The sequence below is a fragment of the Nicotiana sylvestris genome, chromosome 5, assembly GCF_000393655.2.
Source record: "Nicotiana sylvestris chromosome 5, ASM39365v2, whole genome shotgun sequence".
In the NCBI taxonomy this organism is placed as follows: domain Eukaryota; kingdom Viridiplantae; phylum Streptophyta; class Magnoliopsida; order Solanales; family Solanaceae; genus Nicotiana; species Nicotiana sylvestris.
In genome coordinates, this window is record NC_091061.1 from 75,526,322 (window position 1) to 75,551,194 (window position 24,873).

Genomic DNA, 24,873 nt, shown 5'->3' on the forward strand with positions numbered 1-24,873 from the left:
ATTTTTTTCTCTTAGCACCTTTGACCAAAGTGGTATGCGGTGTCTTGCTTGATGTTCCAGAATAATATAAGGAAATCTATGGTTCAAGTAAGTTAAAGGAAGGTTGCGAATAAGTATAAATAGATATGTGTAGGTCGCAAGCTAAAGTATGGTAGGGCAACAAGGTTGTGTGCGGTTAAAACCGGGGCACCGATTCCCCCCCCCCGAAGTGATACTTCGGAGAATGACCCTGGAAGTACAGGATCTCGGGTCGGTCACTTCCCTCAAAACCTGCGGATGCCTTGCTGAGAATGAACATCTACTAAGGGCCCGACAAACGAAAGAATCCCCTGAGGAATGCATCCAGGGTCGACCAGATCTATTCAAGCGGTTTGATGCCAGCCCTCACATGACATAAAGCTAACATACTGTCACATCTCATCCCTTCTTTCATGTCAAAAGATTTTGTACTAAGCCTGGGCATCCTTTTTTCTATTAAAATGGGGTCATTAACGCTTTGTAGTGGTAAAGCCAAGAGACCAAAAGCTAAAACAAAGGAGAATGTGACCGAGCCCTTGGTATCTGAGCTGCCTACATACTATGCCTTTCTCTTGACTATAACCTTGGACCAGAAGTTATGGGGCAGTTTACTAGAAGGAAGCATAGTCCTAGCCATGTCTTCAAGAGTCATGTTCTTTCTTTCAACTACTCCATTTTGTTGAGGTATTCTAGGGGCAGAGAAGTGATGATCTATACCATTTTCATCACAGAATTCAGTAAACTTAGCATTTTCAAATTCAGTTCCATGATCAGACCTAATTGATGTAAGTTGATTTCCTAATTGTTTCTGAGTTTTTCTAACAAATGCAGTGAACATGTCAAATGCTTCATCTTTAGATGTTAGAAATAGTACCTAGGTAAATCTAGAATAATCATCAACAAGTACCATTACATATTTCTTTCCACCTCTGCTCATGGTTCTCATTGGACCACAGAGATCCACATGGACCAGTTCCAACGACTTGTTTGTGTTTACCATTTTCTTACTTTTGAAAGATGATCTTACCTGCTTCCCCTTACACATGCCTCACAAACTTTGTCTTATTTGAACTTGATGTTGGGTAACCCTATCACCAAGTCCTTAGAGACTAATTTGTTTAGCTGATTCAGACTGGCATGACCAAGTCTTTTGTGCCACAGGAGGGGATCATTATCTAGCACACTTAGGTAGGTTAGTTCATTTACTGAGAGAGTAGACAAATCTACAATGTAAATATTGTTAACTCTTTTTTCCTGTTAAACAATCTTGTCAGTGGTAAGGTTAATTACAAAGCATTTAGTAGAGGTGAATGCTACAAGGTTACCTCTGTCACACAGTTGTGACACACTGATCAGGCTGTATTTCAAGCCATCTATTAGGTAGACATTCTCAATGGAGTGAGAGTCTCTCTTACCTACCTTTCCAACCCCAATAATCTCACCTTTCTTCCCATTTCCAAAGGAGACATTACCTCCCTTTAAGTCCTCAAGTGAAAGGAACCGGTTCTTGCTTTTAGTCATATGTTTTAAGCAGCCAATATCCATGTACCATATTTGGCTGCTTCCCTTCACTTGGACATGCAAAAAGAAATCAGGGGTTAGTCTTAGGAACCCAAACTAGTTTGGGTCCCTTTCTCTGGGCAAAGGGATAAATCTGATTCCTTCTAGCCCACCCAGGCAGCCTATTTTTTTCTTGAACAAAAGTTTTGTTCTTTTGACTGGCCTTTTCTTTTGCATTACATTCATTTTTGTAATGGCCAGTCTTGCCACAATGTGTGCAAATTTTGTTTTCAGGAAGAGTGAGGTACTTTCTTTTAGGATCCCACTTAGGTGCTTGAGTCCCATAACCAAGTCCTCTTTTATTGCTACTGTGATGTTCTTGTAGCCAGAAGAGTGCATCAGAAGCCTTGTTCCATTTGCAAGTTCTGTCTAGTTCATGTTTTACCTTCCCTATATCTTCTTTTAACACTCTTATCTGTTCATCTTTCCTGTACAACTCATCCTTTATTTTTCTTAAGTTTTCTTCTAGGGTGAGATGAGTGTGAGCCGCTTTCTTCTTTCCTATTCCTAGTTTCAGTTTTAAGTTATCAGACCTGAGTTCTAGGATACTAGTGTCAAGTTCAAGAACCTGGTTCTTCAACTCAGCATTTTCACTTTCACTCTTATTAGCCCTAGACTCTAGATTTTTGCACTTGGATTTTAGAATCATACATTCCCTACACAAATCTTCCTTCTCATTGTTAATTATTTCAGACTCATCAATGAAGTCTAGCAGCAGTTCAGACAACCTTTCTTTAGACAGTAATTTAATTTTGTCTTTAAGATGAAGAATACTTACCTCTTGTTCATCATCTGATTCTCCGATGGCCATAAGTGCTTGTTCATCTCCAGCTTTATCTTTTGAGTCCTCATCTGATGTTTCTCCGCAGGTAGCAACCATAGCCTTTGTTGATCCTTTGTTCCTTTTTGGTTGAACATGTTCCTTCTTCCTGCTCCTTCGTTCAGCCCTTTCCTTCTTCCACTCAATTTCCCATTGAGGGCAGTTCTTGATCATGTGATCAGTCTTACCACACTTGTAGCAACCCTCATAGGTCTGTTTCTTAGGATTCCTTGGTTTGTTGAAGGTTGTACCTCTTGAAGAACCCTTTCCTCTCATCAAGTACTTTTTGAAATCTCTTGTGATCATAGCCATTTCATCATCCTCTAGATCTGAACCTTCAGCAATTCTGAGAGTCAGACTTCTTTCCTTCTTGGGTGCATCCATTTTGATAGTTTGCCTTCTTAGTTCATAGGCAGTAAAATTTCCAATTAGTTCATCCAACTTGAGGGTAGCAATGTTCTTTAATTCCTGAATAGCAGTGATTTTGCTTTCCCAAGAGACTGGCAGAACCCTTGTCAAAATCTTCTCAACTTTGTCTTCTTCAGGAATAATCCTTCCAATAGATTTAAGTTCATTTATCAGCGTGGTAAACCTTGTATACATCTCTTGGATGGTTTCTCCTTCCTTCATGGTGAAATTCTCATACTGAGAATACAGCAGTGTTCCTCTGGACCTCTTCACTTGAGGTGTTCCTTCATGAGCCACTTGTAAAGTGTCCCAGATTTCCTTAGCAGTGGCACAGCTTTGAATTCTACTGACTCATCTGGACCTAGTCCACACACAAGCCATTTCTTGGCCTTGGCATTCTTCTCCCACTTCTTCAGGTCTTCATCGGTGCAGTCAGCTCTAGTCTTTGGCATATCCACTCCTTTAGCATTCTTCTTTGTAGTTGCTAGAGGACCATCAGTGACTATGTCCCAGAGTTCATAGTATTCTCCTATGATGTGATCCCTCATTATATTCTTCCACCAAGAATAGTACTAACCATTGAAAAGTGGAGGCCTAGCAGTAGATTGCCCTTCCTAGTTCCCTGGTGGTGCACTCATGTTGATCTTTTCCTAAGGTGTTAGCCTCTTCAAGGATAACCTGCTTTGATACCAATTGATGTTCTAAACGTCAATACCACACAAGAGGGGGTGATTTGTGTGGTACCCAATTTTCGCTCTAGAAGAACCTGGTTCTTCTAGGTGTTCTAACTACTACTGTTTGCGGAATAAAAGTACATAAAATAAAGAACACAAAGATTTTTATGTGGAAAACACCTAGCTCAAAAGATGAAAAAACCACGACCTACTACTCAGTAGGATTTTCCCAAACTTCCACTAAAATCACTGAGCCAAAATAGCATTTACAAAAACTCTTTGTAAGCCTAAGGATTAACTCGAATCCCGTTATAGCACACAACGTCAACTGTTGCGACAACTTCAAGTTAGCCTATAACTTGAACACTCAAAGTACCTAATACAATTACTTCTATGAAAGCTGAAAGGGTACAACTTTAAACCACCTACTACAATTGAACTAGAATAAAAAAAACATAATGGAGCTGGTTCTTCTATCTCGTTCAAGTAGCCTCAGGAGTGCACACTTGAATCTCACATAAATTGCTTGCAAAATTGCCTTGCTCTTTTGCTCTCAATTTAGTTCAACTTCTGCATATGTGCAATACCTGTAAAAGAGAATAATCACTATCATGTAATAGGTTAGAAATCAGAGTTTGATTGGGACTCATTTTATGATCTTCTATCGTAGTTGAGTCCTTGAAGATATCAAACTCTAACACTCTCTTTATCCGGATTGTGTTCTCTTCATATAAGGAGACTTTCTCCCCTTATCCAATATGCAACCTTTTCGATCTAATCAGGAGATATTGCTAATGACTTATCTTCTTCACATGCATCTCACATGTTTAGGTTGATCAAGACTGTGCTTTGCAAGATGGATCTGGTCCATGACTGAGTTCTTTTGTCATTCTTCAAAACTTCACCTATTCTTGGGACAACACGTAGTCAAGAGGAGCACGCTAAGCATTTGAGAGTTGTGTTGCAATGGCTGAGGGAGGAGAAACTTTATTCTAAGTTCTCCAAGTGTGAGTTTTGGCTCGATTCAGTTGCGTTCTTGGGGCACGTGGTGTCCAGTGAGGGTATTCAGGTTGATACGAAGAAGATAGAGGCGGTCCAGAGTTGGCCTAGACCGTCCTCAGCCATAGAGATTCAGAGCTTGTTTGGGTTGGCGGGTTATTACCATCGGTTTGTTCAGGGATTTTCATCTATTGTATCACCCTTGACCAAATTGACTCAAAAGGGTGCTCCTTTCAGGTGGTCGGATGAGTATGAGGCGAGCTTTCAAAAGCTCAAGTCTGCTTTGACCACAACTTTAGTGTTAGTTTTGCCATCAACTGTAGGTTCTTATACGGTATATTGTGATGCTTCTCGGGTTGGTATTGGGTGTGTCTTGATGCAAGAGGGTAGGGTGATTGCTTATGCTTCCCATCACTTGAAGCCCCATGAGAACTACCTTGTTCATGATTTGGAGTTAGTTGTCATTGTACACGCTTTGAAGATATGGAGGCATTATCTCTATGGTGTGCTTGTGAGGTGTTTACTGATCATCGTAGTCCCCAACACTTTTTCAAACAGCAGGATATCAATTTGAGGTAGCGGAGGTGGTTGGAGCTGCTAAAGGACTATGATATTACTATTTTCTATCATCCGGGAAAGGCCAATGTAGTGGCCAATGCCTTGAGTATGAAGGCGGTGAGTATGTGCTGCTTAGCATATAATCCTGTAGAGGAGAGACCTCTTGCGGTTGATGTTCAAGCTTTGGCCAATCGATTTGTGAGGTTGGATATTTTGGAGCCCAGTGGGATCCTAGCTTGTGTGGTATCTCAGTCTTCCTTGTTTGATCGTATCAGAGAGCGCCAGTATGATAATCCTCATTTGATTGTCCTCAAGGACAGAGTTCGGCACGATGATTCCAGGGATGTGACTATTGGTGATGATGGGGTACTGAGGATGTAGGGCCAGATATGTATGCCCAATGAGATAGGCTTCAGGAGTTGATTCTGGAGGAGGCCCATAGCTCGCGGTATTCCATCCATCCGGGTGCCGCAAAGATGTATCAGGATTTGAGACAACACTATTGGTGGAGGAGAATGAAGAAAGATATAGTGGGGTTTGTAGCTCGATGCCTAAATTATTAGCAGGTGAAATATGAGCATCAGAGAGCGGGTGGCTTGCTTCAGCGAATGGATATTCTGGAGTGGAAGTGGGAGCGGATCACCATGGATTTTGTAGTTGGACTCCCACGGACTTTGAGGAAGATCGATGCTATTTGGGTGATTGTGGATCGGCTGACCAAGTATGCACACTTCATTCCGGTGTGTAGTACCTATTCTTTAGAGCGGTTAGCTGAGATTTATATCCGAGAGATTGTTCGCCTGCATGGTGTCCCAGTTTCCATCATTTCAGATAGAGGTACTCAGTTTACATTGCAGTTTTGGAGGGCCGTGCAGCGAGAGTTGGGTACTCAGGTTGAGTTGAGCATAGTTTTTCACCCTCGGACGGACAATCCGAGCGCACTATTCAGATATTGGAGGATTTGCGCGCTTGTGTCATTGATTTTGGGGTGTTCATGGTGTTGATACCCAATTTTTCCCTCATATATTTTTAAATATGCATACATACTTTCAAAATATTGTACATGCATTTACAAACTTTCACAAGTGTTTTACAATTTTTCTATAATTTTTAAAGGCCTTAAATCAATTTATTTTCTGCATTTTTAATTATACACATATTCAATAATTATCACTCATATTACTTTACGATGATTTAATCATCTAAATTCATCATTTATGCTCATATAAGTGTTCAATTATTTTAATTGTATTTTTCACAATTACATTTGCATTTTTAAGACTATAATTGCATATTTTGCAATAATAGCCCATACATATGCATAACTACATTACCTATGCTGAAAATAACTTTTTATGTTTTTATAATGCTAAATAATTATTTTTAATCACCTTCATGCATAAAAATCATTTTGTATCATTTAATTAGCTATCTTTATGAATTAGTTTACTAATAAATTAGGTATTTAGCAAATAGCCCCTTTAATTATGCTCAAATTCGGACCCCTAGCCCAATCAACTACACACCTAGCCCAATTAAAACCCCAGCGCAATTCACCTAACCCAAAACCCTGACCCAATTTTACAACCCGCCCCAATCCGGAACCAATCTTGGTCGTTGATATCAACGGTCCAGAACAAACCTTCCTTTTTTATCTAACCTAACCCCCCAAACCCTAAGTCATTTCCTAAGAACCTCCACCTTCAAATACCCACGTCTCTCTCTTCTCTCTCAGACACCCCAAACCCTAGAGCGTTGTCACCCCGAAATTCCCTAAACCCCTTCGATCCTTGACCAGATATGGGATTATCTGGTAATTTGCTATCGTATCTAGCCTACTACCTCTACTTGTTGTTCGATTTTGCAAAGAGATTCGACTCAGAGTTGACCTAGACTCTTTGTTTTCTTATGAACCTGCCTTGTGTTCATCAATGTTTGTGAGTATTTGTTATCTTTGTGGACATGGTTAGATTTTTCCCTCAAAACCCTCATCTCTTGCAATTTGAATCTGTTCAGATCCTTGTAGATCTGAAACGATTTTGAGTTTATACGGTAGTTTTCTTTAAAACATCATGTTTTCCTTATTATTAATTGATTCTAACGTTTTTCTAAGAATTAGAGTTTCACTTCATTTTGTTTCTGCAAAACTTTTCTAAAAGTTTCTATGTGTTTGATTATCTCTTTTTACTGATTCTTTCATGACTATATTCCAGTCTTTAGTTTGTTTAATTATTTCATTATTTACTTCAATATTTGCCCGTTATTCCTTAAGTAGTTGATTAATCATCTGACTGTCTAGGGTTCGAAATTTTTTGCTGAGATGGTTAGTTCTTGTAATTTTGACTACTTTCCTTATTTTAGGACTCCTAATTGACACTACTTGCCTTAATTACTCTTACTAAGCTTAATTTAGGGGAGTTGATTGTTTTACCAACCCCATACGGTCTCTAATTTACCTATTTACCTTATTTGTGTGACTAATTGCCCTTGCTACTAGCCAAAATTTCGGTGTTCTGACTCTAATTGACTATTAGACCTATTACCTACCTTATTTGGACCTCAATTCTGTGATATTTTTTTATAACTCCATGATTCTGCCTGTTGATTGGTCTTGTTAAGCCTACTTGACTGACTGACTATTCTCTTTGCCTTATTTGTGAACTCTTAACCTCCTTTACCGTATTTGCTTTACTCTACTCAATGCTATATAAGCCTCACTATGTTTTTAAACACATATGCACACATACAGAGAAAAACATAAAGAGGTTCTTGCTCTTATTCACACAATATCCTCTATTACAATCTTCCTATTCTTTGTTTGTTGCACTATCTTGCTAGATGAAAGCCAAGGCTAGACCCTTGGATCCTGTTTGATTCACTTTCTTGTTGCTATCTATTAACTAGTGTGTCTCCACTTCTTCTGTCATTCAAACTTCTATATGATCAAATCTGTGGGCTCCCTATCATCAGCATGTCTATTTCTATCTAATTATACCTATGTGCTTCATGTTATTACTCTTAATCAGCACGCCTACTTCCATGTGATTAAACCGAGATGATTTCTGTTTTCAATATATCAGCATGTCCACTTCTATCTAATTAGATCTATGTGCTTCATGTTTATTGATCCTAATCTGCATATCTACTTCTATTTAATCTTACCTATATGTTTCCTGCTTTCAGCATGTCTACATGTTTGCTTCTATGTAAATTAGTCCTGTGTCTACTTGTTTTCCCAACTTGCATGCTTTCTGTCCAGTTTTAAGTGTTCACCCCCTAGCAAGTTCCTGATTAGTTCATGATTTATATGCCTCAAACTTCTATTACCTTTCTGCATGACTGTCTGAATGGTAATCTGATCTCAACCTATTGTTCTTTGTTTAATACATGTCCATATGTACATCTAGTAGTAATTAATGAACTAAGTCAAATCTAGGTAATGTAAAACTTTGCTTGAAGTGGTTGTGATCCTGTTTCTATCTACTGTTTATTTGTTGGAATCTTTGTTTGAATTCCAAGTGTTGAAATGACTCTGTTTGCTCCTATTTACCCCAAAAAATCCAAACTGTTTCCTTAAAACTACTTCCTATTTTTAACTCATACTCTTAGAATATCTGGGGTCCTGCCCCTCCACTGTGAGCACTACCTAGGAGTCCATGAGACTCCTCTGAACTTTGACACACTGGGGTTGGCTCTTCCAAAACTTGCTCACAAAATTTTTCTTTAAAGGGTTTTTCTGGTGTGAGCATTGCCCGGGTCCTTGAGGCCCTTCGAAACTTTGACGCACTAGAAGACCATTGGGTGTACTATGCAGACTTGGTTGAAGGCTTGGCTTCCAGGTTTACTTTTGGGCCTATCCAGGCTCCCTATAGTATAGTGATTTCATTCTGTAATTCATTTATATTTGGTTTGTAATAATATTTCTTTGTAAACAGATATTGGGATTATTAGTAAAACTGGGAGGGATTCTTATATATATGTCTTTATTGGGAACGGGCAGAAATTATCCCTATAGGTTACTGGATGCTTGTTTACTTATGTGCATTAGAAACCATGCCTATAGGACTCATCTAACTCTTTAAATTCTGAAATTCCATCCTTCGCATCATTAGAAAACCTGCTTCTAAGTCATTCCTCAATTTTGCATCGATAATCATGCCTTCAAAACCTTCATGTGTGCATTAGAAATCATGTTTCTAGGAATTTCCTTGTTGAGTATGCTTGGAAATTGATTGATGCTTTACTCGCCTAAAAATCATGCGTATAAGGTTTTAAATCAATTCCTGCATTTGGATACCATGCCTATAAGGTTTTAAATTAGTTCTTGCATTTAGATGTCATGCCTATAAGGTTTTAAATCAGTTCTTGCATTTAGATACCATGCCTATAAGGTTTTAAAATCAGTTTTTGCACGTAGAACTCATGCCTATAGGATTTCAACATGTTTCAACACTTAGAAACCATACCTATAGGAGTTAAAGATAAAATATGCCTGTTAAGACTAGCATCTAGTTTACAGCTTAGATATCATGTCCATAGGTTTCTCCCCGATCATCACTTAGGCAAGCCTATAGGTCAATCAAATTCTGGGTCTAAAATTGTGATGATTTGTTTGAATCTATTCTGTTTATGCTCATTTAGGTATCCTGCATATAGGACTCTTAAAATTTTAAAACTGTTTGTTTGAGGCGTGCAATTGTTTGTCTATTTGTAGAGGTAAATATAAGCTCTTAATTACATCTTTATGTGATAGTCCTATTTGTCTTTTTGTTTGTCGCTTAGTTTTATCTTTTTAAAACAACATAGGTGAGTCTAGAACTTACTTAAATAGAGGTCCTAAATACTCCTAGGCCACATGCAAGGGATAGGTAATTCACGCATAAGGCACGTACTGGATACTATTAGAGTGCTTAGGTAACAATAATTAAGGGGAGGGTAATCGGGTAGTAAAGGATATAATGACTTGTGTGCTAATGCTATGTGTAGCACCCCAACTTAGGGACGATTACAAAGTATTGCACAGAAGTGATCATATAGGCTAATAAACCTAGGACCCCTTTTTCCCATTTGAATAATCTCTATTTGCTTAAATTACTTTGTTTTCTTATAAGGCTAATTCACCTAATTCGAGTATGGTCGGGACCTACCATTGTGGACCTCGAGGGGTGCCTAACACTTTCCCCTTAAGGTTATTTTGAGCCCTTACCCAATCTCTGGTAATGTAAAATGGTTTATGATTTATTTGCTTTAGGTTCCCTAATGCACCTTAAATCTATTAGGTGGCGACTCTTCGAATTCCATACCCAATTCTCAAAAGGAAATGAGTTGTCCCAAAAAATGTCTAAACCTAGACTCCGCGAGAAAAAAGGGGGCGCGACAGCATGGCGACTCTATTGGGAATATTTTAGGCTCTTACCATAACAAACTTGTTCTTGTGAAATAGTCTTAAGCACGCTTTATTCTGTTAATACATGTACACCCTTTACCTTTCCCCTTTTATTTGGATTTAATTGCGCATTTTTCAAGCATTTACGATTTCCTTTATTTCAGAAACTGACTTATTTTCTTGTTTTCTTTCTTAACATCTTCCAATTATTAAATACAGTATTTATCATTTTAAACGAGCAAATACGTGACAACATGCTATTTGTTGCTGCATAAATCATGCTCAACATCATATTTCACTCGTGCATAATCAATCCTATAGCAACTCTTGATGAGTGTTTGCGCTCTTCCTATATATCACCCTTTAAATTCGGAAAGGCATATTTGCGGTAAAACTAGTCGATCAGCGGTGCAGTCAATGGTTCTGTGCCTTCCCCCTCAAGCTCTTCCTATTAATTGTATATGCGTCATGGTCAAACCTAGCTGGGTTACTATGTTGTCCACATAATAAGCCTTTAAGACAAGCCTCGTCCAAAAGTCCATCGGGTTTTCCATAATTCCAACGGATACAACCACGATTGTGTGCATTAATTTTGGATAAATAAGTGCTAATATGCTAATCATTGTTGCATAAATAGTCGGATCTAGAGGGGGAAAGGGCCTAACCACAATTATTTTGCATAAAATGAGGCACGAGGTCCCCAGGTTCGGCATGGTTTGTAACATACCATCATTGTTGCTAGATTGGTGGGAGGATCTTCCGTCAAGTGATAAGAATCATGTGAAAAAGGGTCTTGGGAAATCTACCTTCTTTATTGAACCTTCAGCCAAACAACATGTTAATCGAAGCTGCCACAATGTTCTGGGACAAAGAAAGAGTTGTGTTCCGCTTTAGAGACATAGAAAAGACCCCCCTCTTGGAAGAAATAGGGGGATTCGCTGGGTTACCTTGGGATAGTCCCGGTTTACTGGAACCTAAAAATTGCACTACCAAGGGGTTTCTGAAGATGATGGGATTAAAGAAGAATGATGACTTAGTGTGTTTGAAAAATTCCTATGTACCCTTCGACTTCTTCTATGAACGATATGGTCACAACAGATCTTATTGCATCTTCGATGACGATTTCTCTATCACTTCCTTGGGTTGGATACACCGCAGGGTTTTTGTGTTCAATGTCTGTTTCTTGGGTATGTTAGTATTCCCGATCCAGGGGGGATAGAATCCACACTAGATTGGCCATGGTAGCCAAAACCTTGATGGAGGGGATCGAAGGACAGTACTATTGTCCCTATGATCATAGAAGACATATACCGGGCCTTGGAGCGCTGTCAGAAGGGGTACAAATACTTCGAATGTTGCAATATGTTGTTGTAAGTTTGGCTGTTAGAACATCTCAAAAAAGGTCAATACTGTCAAGAATTTCTACGAAGGCCATGTAATGATCATATAGCCTTCCATCATCCCAAGAAAATGACCTATATCCCAGACAGGTTTGCTCAACTAGAGGATGTTATAGGATGAGTGTAGTTTTTCAACAATTTGACAGAGGATCAGGTTCAATGGATGTTAGAGTGGTTCCCTATCGACGAGTTCATCATTAGATCCAGGGATGTTCCGCACTTGGTATTGATTGGGTTAAGGGGCATATACCCTTATGCTCCCCTCAGAGTTATGAGACAAGCAGACAGGAAGAAAGTCATACCGCGAGTCGCTAAAATGAGTCATTTCATAGCCAATTTTCAGGGTGACGCTATTCCATACAAAAATGAAGAACAACACATGTGGCACTTAAAAATTATCGTGGAAAAGGATACCATCGAGCCGGATCGGTATCACACTGATCACATGTACTTTTACCCATCATGGTTGGATGATAACATAGAAGGAATATTCGAGCCAAGGGTTGGTCCAGGAAACATGGTCATAGACGAAGTTGCCGAAGCACATGTGAAGTATAACAAACTGCGTAAAAGAGGGGTCAGCAGGCACATACTATCATGTCCTACTACCTGATTACTATATTACAGTTGTTTACATAAAGGTGCTCTAATTCAATTCTAGGTCATATCCTATTTGTGCACTACCCGTCCCATGCCTATGGTAAAAGAGGCTTTGGATCTACTATATAGTGATTCTAGACTCTACTTAGGATGCTCAAAAATGATAAACTAAGCGCACATTCAAAACAAATAGGACTTCACATAAAGATAATGAAGGGCTCAAATTAGCCTCCACACATAAATAATAAATGCACGCGGGCAGATTAAGTATTGGACAATTTAAGACGCACTATAGTCATTAAGTCCTATATATATGGTTTCTATGTGATTCTGATTTCCAGTATTGTACAGGCAGCATTGGAGCTTTAGGCTAACAGATTTGTACATCTAAAGGTATTACAAACCTATAGGCATGACAATTACATTGTTTGTGCAATGAGGTAGTAAGATTGTTTGAAAGCCCAGAGTTAATGACATTTGATTTATAGACATGCTGTCTAAGATGAGTAACAGTATCCTATAGGCAGGATTTCTAACAGCTGACAATTGCAACAGATTTTATAAAACTTTATCCCTATAGGCATGCCATCTAAGTGTGGCGATATAACGAAGCAACCAAGTAACTGATTAGTTGATTAAGATCCTATAGTCATGATATATAGACGAGTAGTGTGCTAAATGCAATAGAAGCGATTGATTTATTGATTACTTGAAACCCTATAGACATGGTATCATTAGCAAAACATACGTTATTGTATTCTATAGGCATGTTGTCTAAGTATGCATAGCAGTAGACATAGAAACATGTATGGGAAATCTAACATGCTTTGAATAATGCACAAGTGAAGTGTATGTGTTCGCAATAGATATGATTTCTATGAGTGTATAGAATATTAGCAAGTCAAAATAATAGCAAACAAGGCAATTAAACCCTATAGGCAACTTTTTTACACGTTCATGGGAGAATCAAAATACCCCATCCCCTTTCACTAATCTCCCTATCATTGTTTACAAATTGTTACAACTTATTTTAAATAATTACAGGCCCCAAATACAAATACAGAATAACCCAGTAATACAACTGGGCCTTCAAATTGGCTTAGGACTTCATGCGGACATCAGGCCCAAACTCCAGGTGCAAATAATACTTTCGAACCAAAGGCAGGCCCAGCATACCAGGCCCAAATGATTACAATAAGGTAGGGAATGCTAAATTCAGCCATAAGGGTAACAGAACTATTCTTAAAGTTATGACTAATAACCATTCTAATCAAGGCATATCAGCAAGACCATGATTAAATTGGGAAACATACAAACTACATATGAGGCAAGTTTATGCTTATCATTCTAGAAATAGAACTTAAGAGCAACAATATTATTTCAAATAAAGTTTCAAAACAAAGCTTAGCCTAGGACTATCTTAGAGAGCTTTAGGAAGGGATTTAAACATGAAAACCTGATAGTGCCATAGACAAGAAGAGGTTGGTTTTAAATCCAACATGTAAGCATTCAGATGAGAAGAGACTGATTTTCAGGTAAATAAGGTAAGCATACATCACATGAAGAGGGCAGGGACTTTTCTTAGTCGACATAAGGAGAAATAAACTAGACATGGATTGGAATTCACCCTAGGATTCTCAAACAATTAGTGCACACACAACATCAAATCTAAGAACAAGTCTGCCTTGGAATTGCAATAATATTGGCATATAGAACTCATATAATTGCAAGTTGATTCAAGTGAAAAAGCAGGTGTACATGAAAGACTTAGCATAAACACATTCCAATAAGTTCTGGACATGCATTTGTTCCCTAGCATATTCTAAGTCGTGGATTCGTTATAAGAAATAGTCTTAAGTAAACAATTATACTTAAACGTGAAAATAAGAAATCAATCAAGTTGGACATCTACAATGGGCATGCATTAAGGCTAGTAATGTCAAGGAAGAGCATATTAGGCTACGCACCTAGATAGTGTCGTCAAATAATTTGCAACAAAATAGAAGGTGATGCATAAGGGATCAACATGGAGAAAACAATTCTTAGCAATGACAAAATTTCCCATGGATCCAAACAAAGTGCGATAAACATCAATCAGGTTTAATAGCAAACCAACCAAACATCTTGAATCAACTTAGCTAACTATGCAAAAATTGGAACTGGAATAGAGTTGGAACTGCATGATGTCATTAGGACAAGCACGGTTGAAGTGGCACAACATTAAACACCCAAAGGAATGCACATAACATAAAACCAATCAAAGGGAAGTAAATTGCGAGAGTATAAGGTACTAACCTATTATGAACAAAGTAAACAAAGAATGAAGAACTCAAAATCTCAAGAATAGCTGCGATTACTGGAGAACAATGAAACCCCAAATCCCCATGTACCCTGCACGTTCTGAGCCTAATCTCGATGAGGTAGTGATGAGGCTAAGGGGGGTCACTTACAATAACTTATACGCAATAATAATAATAATAATAATAATAATAATAATAATAATAATAATAATAATAATAATAATAATAATAATAATAGAGAGGACATGAAATGGAAATAAAATGATTAACTTATGAAAACGAACTCGATATCCAACTACTAGAGAGCCCAGAATAACAAGTCTTATAAATTTATCTCAAAATACTGAGGCAAATCCAACAGTCACAAACAAACACAACATGTACAATCTGTTGTTGCACACAACCCGATCCTGTGATATCATCATCTGTCAATATCATAATTCGTTCTTATTCTACCATTTCAATTCATTTCCTTTCAATTTTCGTTAGGGAGTGCATCCCGCTTCCCAAACAATTTCAATCAACAATAGAAATTCAACAACCAAGATTTACACGAATTTCTACATCAAGAGAGTAAATGTACGAGGCAATGAAGAATCACATAATAATCAAAGAATCTCTAACAACTTGAATGACTCAACTTTACCAACTCAGATGTATCTACCAATTAACAACACATACAAGTAAAACTACATTATAGAAGGCAACAAATATTACAATATTATAAGACAAGTAAGACATAGGAAAATTTAGACATGCAAGTAAAGCAAATAGAGACAAGTAGCAAAAAAGCATTGAATTATGGAAGGTATGGAAAATTTAATACAAGAATAACTAAATGACAAGTAACAATCATGGCATGGAAGTCAAATAAGCTTGTAGCAATTAAGGCATGTAACAAGATATACTATGAAGTAACGAAAACATAGAAGCAAGTAACATAATGGTGCATATACACTCAACACTTCGCATATACGTCATTTCTCACATAAGTCACATAACATGTAGTTCAAGGGTTCCTAATTCCTTCAAATAAAGGTTAGACTCAACATTTACCTCACTCTGCAACTCAACAAAATAATCAACCACATCCTTGCCTTTTGAACAAGCCTCCAAACTAACCAAATCTAGCAAATTATTGACCAAATGAACAAAAATAAGCTTTAGAAACTACCCACAAATGAAAAAGGTTCATTTTATTCATTTTTTAAAAAGTTAACAAAAGTCAACCCCAGGCTCGCTTGGTCAAAACTCGATATTCAGACCAAAACCCAATTACCCATTCACTCCGAGTCAGGTTATGTGATTAGTTTCAAAATTTGACATCAATTTGAGGTCTAAATCCCAATTTGACAAAAATTGCCAATTCTACTCAAATCCCTAATTTTTGCCATTGAAATCCTAAATTTGATGTTGACATCTCATGAAATGTAATGGGTAATTGAAAAGAAATGGATTAAATTCACTTACCAATGAATTTGAGAAAAAAAGCCTCTTGGAAAATTGCCTATGGTGTTTAGGGTTGAGAAATTGTGAGAAATGAACTAAGTCTTGTTTTACCCACTTTTACCCAGCCGCAAATGTCGCAATTGCGAAGTCTTGTTCAAAATTGCGCACATCATAAATGTGACACAAGGATCGCAAATGGGAACCCTTCTTGAGAGCTACAAAAGTTGCAAATGCGACAAAACATTGGCAAATGCGAAGTCCCCACCTTCGCAAATTCCACCAAACTCTTCGCAATTGCGAAGATACTCTACAGATGCCAGGCATTGCAAATTCGATAAAGTGATCGCAAATGCGGTCCTGATCTATTAGCAATTGCGAACCATTTCCTCACAAATGCAAGATTACCCAATCATAGGACTTGCTCGCAAATGCGAACACTTGTTTGCCAACGCGAGGATCGCAATTGCGAGCCAGACCTCAGAAATGCGAGATCCATAGCAGAACGCTAGCAACAGAGTGCACCAGCTATCTTTACACTTACCAAACTCATCTGAAACGCATTTTAAACTTACCCGAGCCCGTCGGGCTCCAAACCAAACATGCACACAAGTGTAATAACATCATGCGAACATTCTCGCATAATCAACTCACCAAAATAACATTTGAATCTACGAATCAATCCTCTAAATGAATGAACTTTCAAAGTGAAACTCAAGAACACTAAAATCACATTTAAGCGACCGAATCATGTCAAATCAATTTCGAATTGAATTAAATTTTGTAGACAAGTTTCAATTAGCTATACAGACCTATTCCTATTTAACATCAAAATCTGAACCCGTTAGCTAAGAAGTCAACTTACGGTTAAACTTAGAAATTTTTTAATTTTCAAAATTCTAATTTTTGGCAAAATGCGTCAAAACAAGTTATGAACTTTCGAATTCAATTACTGGCATACGCCTAAGTCCCAAATCACGATACAGACCCACCGAGATCATCAAAATACTGATCCGGGTCTGTTAAAACAAAATGTCGACTGTAGTCAGCCCAAACCATTTTAAGGCAAAAATTTACACATTCTTCAATTTTTCATATAAAGACTTTCCAAAAAAAGATACTGGTTGGGCACGCATATTGAGAAATACTAAACAGAGATATCTCCGAACACCGAAGTAGAAGCTAAATCTTAAAATGACCTATCAGGTCATCAGAGTCAAACTGTTGAGGGAACATCAGAAAGCAATCATGGATCACCTCTCAAGGCAGGATTCGGTGATGACGAAGTTAAAACGAGCATTTACAGGCGCCTAAGGGGCCATTTCCTCCCAATGTTCCCACAAATAAAATGGTTTTGAGAATTTATAACAATACCCCAATGGGTGGAGTCGGTTTTGAGAAAGCAGGAGGGACCGATAGTGGATCTAGGAATAACAACGGGAGTGATCCTTTCAAACCCGAGCTCATGATATTCATGAGAGAAATGAATGAATGAATGAATGGATCAAAATGCAATAGAGTTTGACGCTCAGATGGATCAATTCCTAGCATGCCACAGGTGTTAAAAGGTCCACACAGCTGCCGTTTAAGCCAAGCGCAGCACCAGAACTAATTCTAAGGAGATCCAAGATTCCATACATACTAAAATATGATGGGACTTCGGATCTGTTGGGGCACACCACAACCTACACCATAGCAGTGAAAGTAAATGATTTGGCTCAAAATGATATCGAGTCGGCTTTGTTGAAGAAGTTTGATGAAACCCTTACGATGGGGCCTTGACATGGTACTCACTCTTATCTACGCATTCAATTGATTCTTTTGAAATGCTTGTAGTTTCATTCATTAAGGCCCATGTTGGAGAAAGAAAGGTTCATGTCATAAAGGCGGACATATTCAGAATTTCGTAGGGCAAATCCGAGTTTGCGAGAATTTGTGATCCGGTTACAGAAAGAAAGGATGCTTCTATCGAAGGTTCCAGATGAGTGGGAAGTGGAGGCATTCACAAAGGGTCTAAACCCACTATGTTTTGATGCCTCCCGAAAACTGAAGAAGAGCTTGCTCGAGTTTCAGTATACTATATGGGGGGATGTTCATAACCGCTTTGAATCAAAAATAAGGATGGTAGACGATCATCTTGGATCATCGGTGTCGACCAAGGGACGTGATTGAGACAAAAATCAAGACATGTTTAAGAATGATTTTGATGCATATTAGTGATCCTCTAATGGTTGTTTTTGTCACTCCCCGACCTTGGGAGCACGACCGACGCTCAACCGAGATGCCCCATTCAAGCAATCATGTATAATGCCTTCTACCCAAACTCACTAATGAATAAAGAGAAGGTATATTTCATTAATTAGAAAATGATAAGATCATTTGAACAACACTAATTCATTACCATTAATTACGTCATTTATAAGTTGCCCAAAATATTACATTACACATTTATAGTCTAGAAGTGGAAACATGTAATACAATTACAACATCTTTTAGTGTGACTTTCCCAACACCAATATAGAACCCACAATCTATCTATGAAACCTCTAACAGAAAAAAATAAGTACTATGATGGTGTCGGCACTAAGGCCCCAGCTATACATCAAAACATAATACATAAGGAATAAAAGATACATGACACCATGTCAGCTGGGAAGAGGGTCACTAATCAATCCTGCCTAATGTGGAACCACCTGCATCCATTAACTATGTAGTGCCCCCCGGCAAAAAGGACGTTAGTATATATGGAATAGTACTGGTATGTAAGAGTAAACACCCTCTCAATAGATCGAGTAACAATACAAGAAAAAACAATCATAGCATAAATGGAAGCCTTAAACAATAGCAAAACATCAAGTTAGGGTCAAGATAAGTTTTCAAGTAAATTTCTATATTTTATATTGGGAGAACTTTAGTGTCGACATACCACCGTGATTGTAGCACAGAGTCCAATCACGGCCCGATCGGCTAGGCCATCTCACCCAAACACGTCCAATCACAATCTCAATAACAATCACCACCATGTATGCGGCACGACATTGGATCTCCACCCGATTGGCTAGGCCGTCTCACCACAATGCCTTGTGTATCGACATCACCTTCCATTAGAAATCATCTCATCCCAAGTAAGGGGAATAATATCAACACATCAATCTCATCCCATTTAAGGGAAATATTTTCAACACATAAGTTCCGGGATTTATCCCTCAATCACTCCTACACCGGCACGTGTAGATTCGGGGTTAAGTTATTTTAACCTACTCTTCCTCGGTAACTAAACGATACTCCCGAAACATTTATTATTTAAAGGAATTTTAGCTCATTACATATTCTTTTACACATCTTTTCATTTTATTGGCACTAGTGGCCACAAAATTAATATCAACAACCAGGAAACTCTAATCACAACTATTAGTACACATATGAGCAAATAAAAGTCTTAGGAACATTACTTTTTCTTCCACAATTTGGCATAATATTTCGATACATGGTCACATTTGAATACATTCTCGAAAGATAACACAATATGATAAGAGCATTCAGGACACATTTTGAACATATATCTTTTGACACAAGGTTTTTTCGGAATAGTCAAATTTATAATGAATATCATGGGACATGAGAAATAAGAACTTATCCCATCATACTTAAAACTTACGGGACATTGTGGGATTTAATTCTAAGAGACACGTTTAGCCAACAAACCTTGCTTGAGCTTTCTTTAGATTACTACAATGTCCCAATACTCTTACCAATATCAATCTATAGGAATATAGAAAAAAATTGGATCATAATTAGAAAGATTCTCATAGTGTAACTCTCTTGGGAATTTTGTCAAACACCTATTATGAAAAATTGACGACAAATCTCTACAATGGTTTCTCTTCCTCCCCCAACTAATTTCAGCAAGAAACTACCCAAAAAAGTTCAATAATCTCGCATACTACCACCTATTGTCACATGCAAGGCCTATCCCAAACTCTATAACCTACTTAAACCCATAATAATTGCATAAAGGTTTGAAGACAAGGTCTTACCCGGATAGACGATGGCGTAGTGAGTGATTCCCTTGAATCTTCAAGATTAGGCAAGAATTGATGTTCAAAGAACTTGAGGATCCTTCCACTCTCGGTAAAGCACTCCCCTCTCTCTAAAATATGTGTTTTACCCAGTCAAAATAACGCCAAAGCATTTTATAAGAAATGGAGTTGGGTTAAAGAACCGATCTGCAGTCACGAAACCGACCGTAGAATTGCATTCTTCTGCCAAAAATTCCCATCAACTCCTTAGTGTATTCTTCAACTCATAAATTCAGTATCGCGTCGACCAATATCGCCGCGAAGAGTTTCTACAATCATCAAACACATAAGCCTACCTTGGAATCACGAAACCCCAAGTTCTATGTGAAATTTTACGAGGCCTTCCAGTTTCTACTCTACGAGGACCGCTGTGTGCAACATCAATTATTTTAAGTCATCAGATAGGTTTTCTCTCAATAGAAGAATTGATCACGGCCAAAATAATAGGTCATTACAGGAGAAACAAGTGATAGGGCCCTGTGACTCCGCATATCCTAGTTTATCATATTATAACTTTAATATCGTCCTGGTATAGTTGGTGTAAAAGACAACCCTTCGCGTGCCATTGTGTGTGATAGTGTACATCCAAGACTTGATAGGAAGAAATAGGATGCCAGTATATATAAAGCGATAACAAATTGTGATGTAGCAATAACATTCTAAGATAAGTAGATAGGCATAACAATGAGCAAGTAAAGCAGGTAAGCATATAAGTTCAAATAACATGAAGCTAAAGCAGTGTACAAACAAATCTAAGTTTAATCTACTAAGGTCAGAACCTTAGTGTAAAGTCCCCAGCAGAGTTGCCATGTTGTTGCACCCTATTTTGCAAAACAAGATCTTGTTGTTTCTTTTATTGATGATAAAAGAGAGTCGTCACCTAATATTTAAAGGTATATTAGGGTACCTATTTAATTACTAAGATCATTTCTTTATTAGTCTGCTAACCAGTGAGATTTTGGGTAAGGGTTCACGTTATTCTAGGGAAAAAGTATTAGGCACCCCTTAAACTAGGGTAGCTCCATAGGAATTAGACTAGGTTTGAAGGATTAGTTGTTTGCATTATGCTTAATTAGTGTTTAAAGAGGTATGGCTTACTATATATATATCTAAGTGAGAATATGATATTTATAAAGGGAATGTGCAATTAAAAGGGTATGAGTTTTATAAGGTAGTCTTGGAAAATATTGTTGATATATGTAAATTGAAAGAGTTTAAAAATATATACATGAGTGGTTTATATATATATGAAACATGTAAAAAGGGCTAAGTTATAGAATACTTTGTTTTTAAAGAATGTGGATGCAACTCTTACAAAATAAAGATGTTGTAAGAAAGTGAGGATAAGATGTACCTTGGCTTTCGAAATCTTAATTTTTAGACTTGAGAAAATCGTTTGAAAATCTTTTGTTAGGCAACACTTTGGTTTTTTGAAAGAGTCCATTTTCTTTGAGAAGGCTAGTCTTGAAATTCATTTCTAGTTTTTCTTTTGAAAGGGGGAGTTCCATCCTCTGCTGAGCAATTTTGGTTTTAAAATATCTTCACAAAATGTTAGTAAAATATAGAGATTAATGGCGTGAACATCACATGACTAACGAGTGAAAACTAGTTACTATTAAGCCTAATATTTCTTTTAATCATATGTCCTTTCAGTCTTGCTAAGTTGTTTATGTAATTCAAAGGGTAAAGTAAAACATTAAAGCAAATATGATGAGTTTAATGTCTTATACATGTGAGAGAATATTAATAAGATGGTGTAATATAGCAGTAAAGGGGTAAGGAGTGACTCTGGTTTGGGCCTTAAAGAGGTAGGCCCAGCAATCAGCAGGAATGGACAACAGTAAATTTCGGACTTCCAGATGCACTGGTACGAGAGTTGGGCCTGACTTCTTATGAGAACTCAGCAGGCACAATGGTTGCACATGGTCAAAAATAAAGAGAGAAGGTCATTAAATATAATACTCTAAACATACAATCATACATTAAATATATAAGTAAATGACTTGAATAAATAATAACCAATAATAATTAGAAATTATAATAAAGGTTTTACTAATGTGAGGTATGGTAAAACCAGTCGTCGGAATATCCGGATCCCGAATCTTTAGAAGATGATACCCCGACCTCTAATCAATCTTTGAGAAAACTCTAGCACCTTGTAGCTAGTTAAATAAGTCATCAATGTGAAATACTAGGTACTTGTTCTTCACTGTAACCTTGTTCAACTGTCTATATTCAATACACATATGCATAGAACCATCCTTATTCTTCATAAATAGAACCGGAACACCCCGAGGTGACACACTAGGCCAATTGAAACTCTAATCAAGCAACTCTGCAGATGATCCCTCAACTCCATCAACTCTGTCAGTGCCATATGATATGGTGGAATAAAAATGGGTTGAGTGTCCGGCAACAAGTCAATACCTAATTCGATATCACTATCGGGCGGCATGCTCGGGAGTCTGCTGGAAGTCTGGGAAGTATCTCACTACCGGAACTGACTCAATGGTAGGAGTATCAGCACTAACATCTCTCACAAAGGCTAGATATGCATCATAATCCTTCTCAACCATCAGTTGAGCCTTGATAAAGAACACAACCCTTCTAGGAATATAATCCAATGTAGCCCTCCACTCGAGCCGTGGCAAACCTAGGATAGCCAATGTCACAGTCTTGGCGTTATAGTCCAGAATAGCATGATAGGGAAACAACAAGTACATGACCAATATCACATCAAAGTCTACCGTATTGAGTAGTAATATATCAAATCTTGTTTCAAAACCGCCAATAACGACTAAACACAACCTATACACGCGGTGAAAAACAGTAGAATCTTCCACATGTGTGGACACATACACATGGGAAATCAAAGAATCACGAGATATATCCATATACAGAGCAATTAAGATGACAAATATAAATAAGTGGATCCTGGATCAAATATGACTGATGCATCCGTATGACAAATCGGAACCATATTTGTGATGACTTCGTCTACTGCAACTACCTCCATCCTACCCGAAAAAGCATAGAATCTAGAATGTCTTCCCCCTTTAGGGCGACCTTTATTCGCTTGACCCCCACCCCTAGTTGGCTGTGTAGGCGGAGCAGCAATTGGAGCAACAACCATGGCATGTGATGTTTGTGAACCAAATGGATTCTAAGGAGCATGGGTAGTCTATGGAGGTGCACCCTTCCTGAGTCTGGAGTAGTCCCTTAACATATTTCAGGTATCATTACACTTAAAGCAAACTCTAGATGGGCGTAGATGCTGAAACTGGCCCTGTCCTGGTCGTCTAGTTTGAGTGCTAAAGGCACCTTGTGCAGGAGGTGCACTTTATAGTGGCTGAGCAAACAATGGAACCAGAAACCTTAGAATAGTCGGAGTCCCACTAAAAGTTAGAAGTGCTGAATGAACTGGACAGATCACGTAGCCTCTATCCTGATGGGCTACAACTAGGGCGTGGGAACCACTATATCCTCCAAAATCTCTAGGCCTCTTGGCCTCCCTGTCTTCCCTCTTACGGCCCTACATACCCTCCAACCTCCATGAAATCTCTACTACTTGCTCATATGGAGTATTTGTCTGTAACTCTCTAGACATGCTGAGTCTAATACCATAGTTGAGCCCCTCGATAAATTGGCTGACCCGATCTCTGACTGTAGAATCAAAGGTACGTGCATGTTTGGACAACTCACTAAATCTGACTGCATACTCTGACACTGTCATAGTACCCTGGCACGGCTTCTCAAACTTCGTGTTCCATTAATCCCAAAGGGTCTGGAAACAAATTCTCTCAAGAACATCTTTGAAAATTGAGTCTGTCATGACCCAAACTGATGGGCTGCGATGGGTGCCCAAATCCAACATGTCAAGCATCCTTAATCATGCATCTAAGATATAAACCTGAATGACGTCTGCTAAATTACGAGAATAGCATACATAAAGGGGACCTGCCAAAAAGGCATATGTACATATACATGCAGAATACAGTGGGTGAGCTGGCAAGGCTACTATAGACAACTATATACCCAAAACTGAAAGCCGATAAGGCCACATGCTATCTACCTATACATAACTATCTATAGCCTTTAATAGAAATACAAATGTACAAAGATGGGACTGAGCCACGTCATACCTATATATGTGGTGTATATATATACAAGCATGTCGTACCAAAATCAAAAGCAGCTCCTGATCAAGTGGAGCACTCTTACTCTCGCTGATCAAGGATCCTAAGAAGGGGGACCGTCAGCTTGCCTACCTGCACCTGCAGGCATGAAATGCAAGCCCCGGGGAATAAGGCATTAGTACGACTAATATACTGAGTATGTAAGACATAGAAGTCAGTACATAAAAGACATAGATGAAACATGAAATAAAGAGATCCATCTGTAAATATGAATAACTTTGTAAATTCTAAAACATTTATAATATCATGCACGTGCATATAAATGTTGTGTCTTGCATAGATATAGGTGTACATAACATCATCAAGTCTCTGAGGGCATCCTATCATTTCATCTCTGCCACTATGGGCAACATCATCAACATATACCAATTGATCAGGTGGTGGTACGTATATAACGCCGTAACCTTTTCCCATATCCTATATATATGT

At 38.1% G+C, this 24,873-nt stretch overlaps 1 protein-coding gene across 1 annotated transcript; it reads right to left on the reverse strand.

Annotated features, from left to right (window-relative positions):
- Positions 1 to 577: 577 nt before the first annotated feature.
- LOC138868841 (uncharacterized) lies at positions 578 to 3,354 on the reverse strand. Its single transcript, XM_070146414.1, has 5 exons — positions 3,154 to 3,354; positions 2,734 to 3,022; positions 1,964 to 2,310; positions 1,461 to 1,584; positions 578 to 729 (listed from the first exon to the last, which is right to left on the reverse strand). The coding sequence occupies exons 1-5, from the start codon at positions 3,352 to 3,354 to the stop codon at positions 578 to 580; spliced, it is 1,113 nt and encodes a 370-aa protein (XP_070002515.1).
- Between the last annotated feature and the right edge of the window lie 21,519 nt (positions 3,355 to 24,873).

Bases quoted from the DNA above. Each gene is read 5' to 3' on its own strand.
- LOC138868841 (XM_070146414.1), bottom strand. From the start codon at position 3,354: ATGAGGGATCACATCATAGGAGAATACTATGAACTCTGGGACATAGTC. The intron at 2,311-2,733 runs GTTCAGATCTAG...TACTGTCTAAAG, and splicing joins GACTCTCAGAATTGCTGAAG to AAAGGTTGTCTGAACTGCTG. The intron at 730-1,460 runs GTGAGATTATTG...AAAATGGTATAG, and splicing joins CTTTGGAAATGGGAAGAAAG to ATCATCACTTCTCTGCCCCT.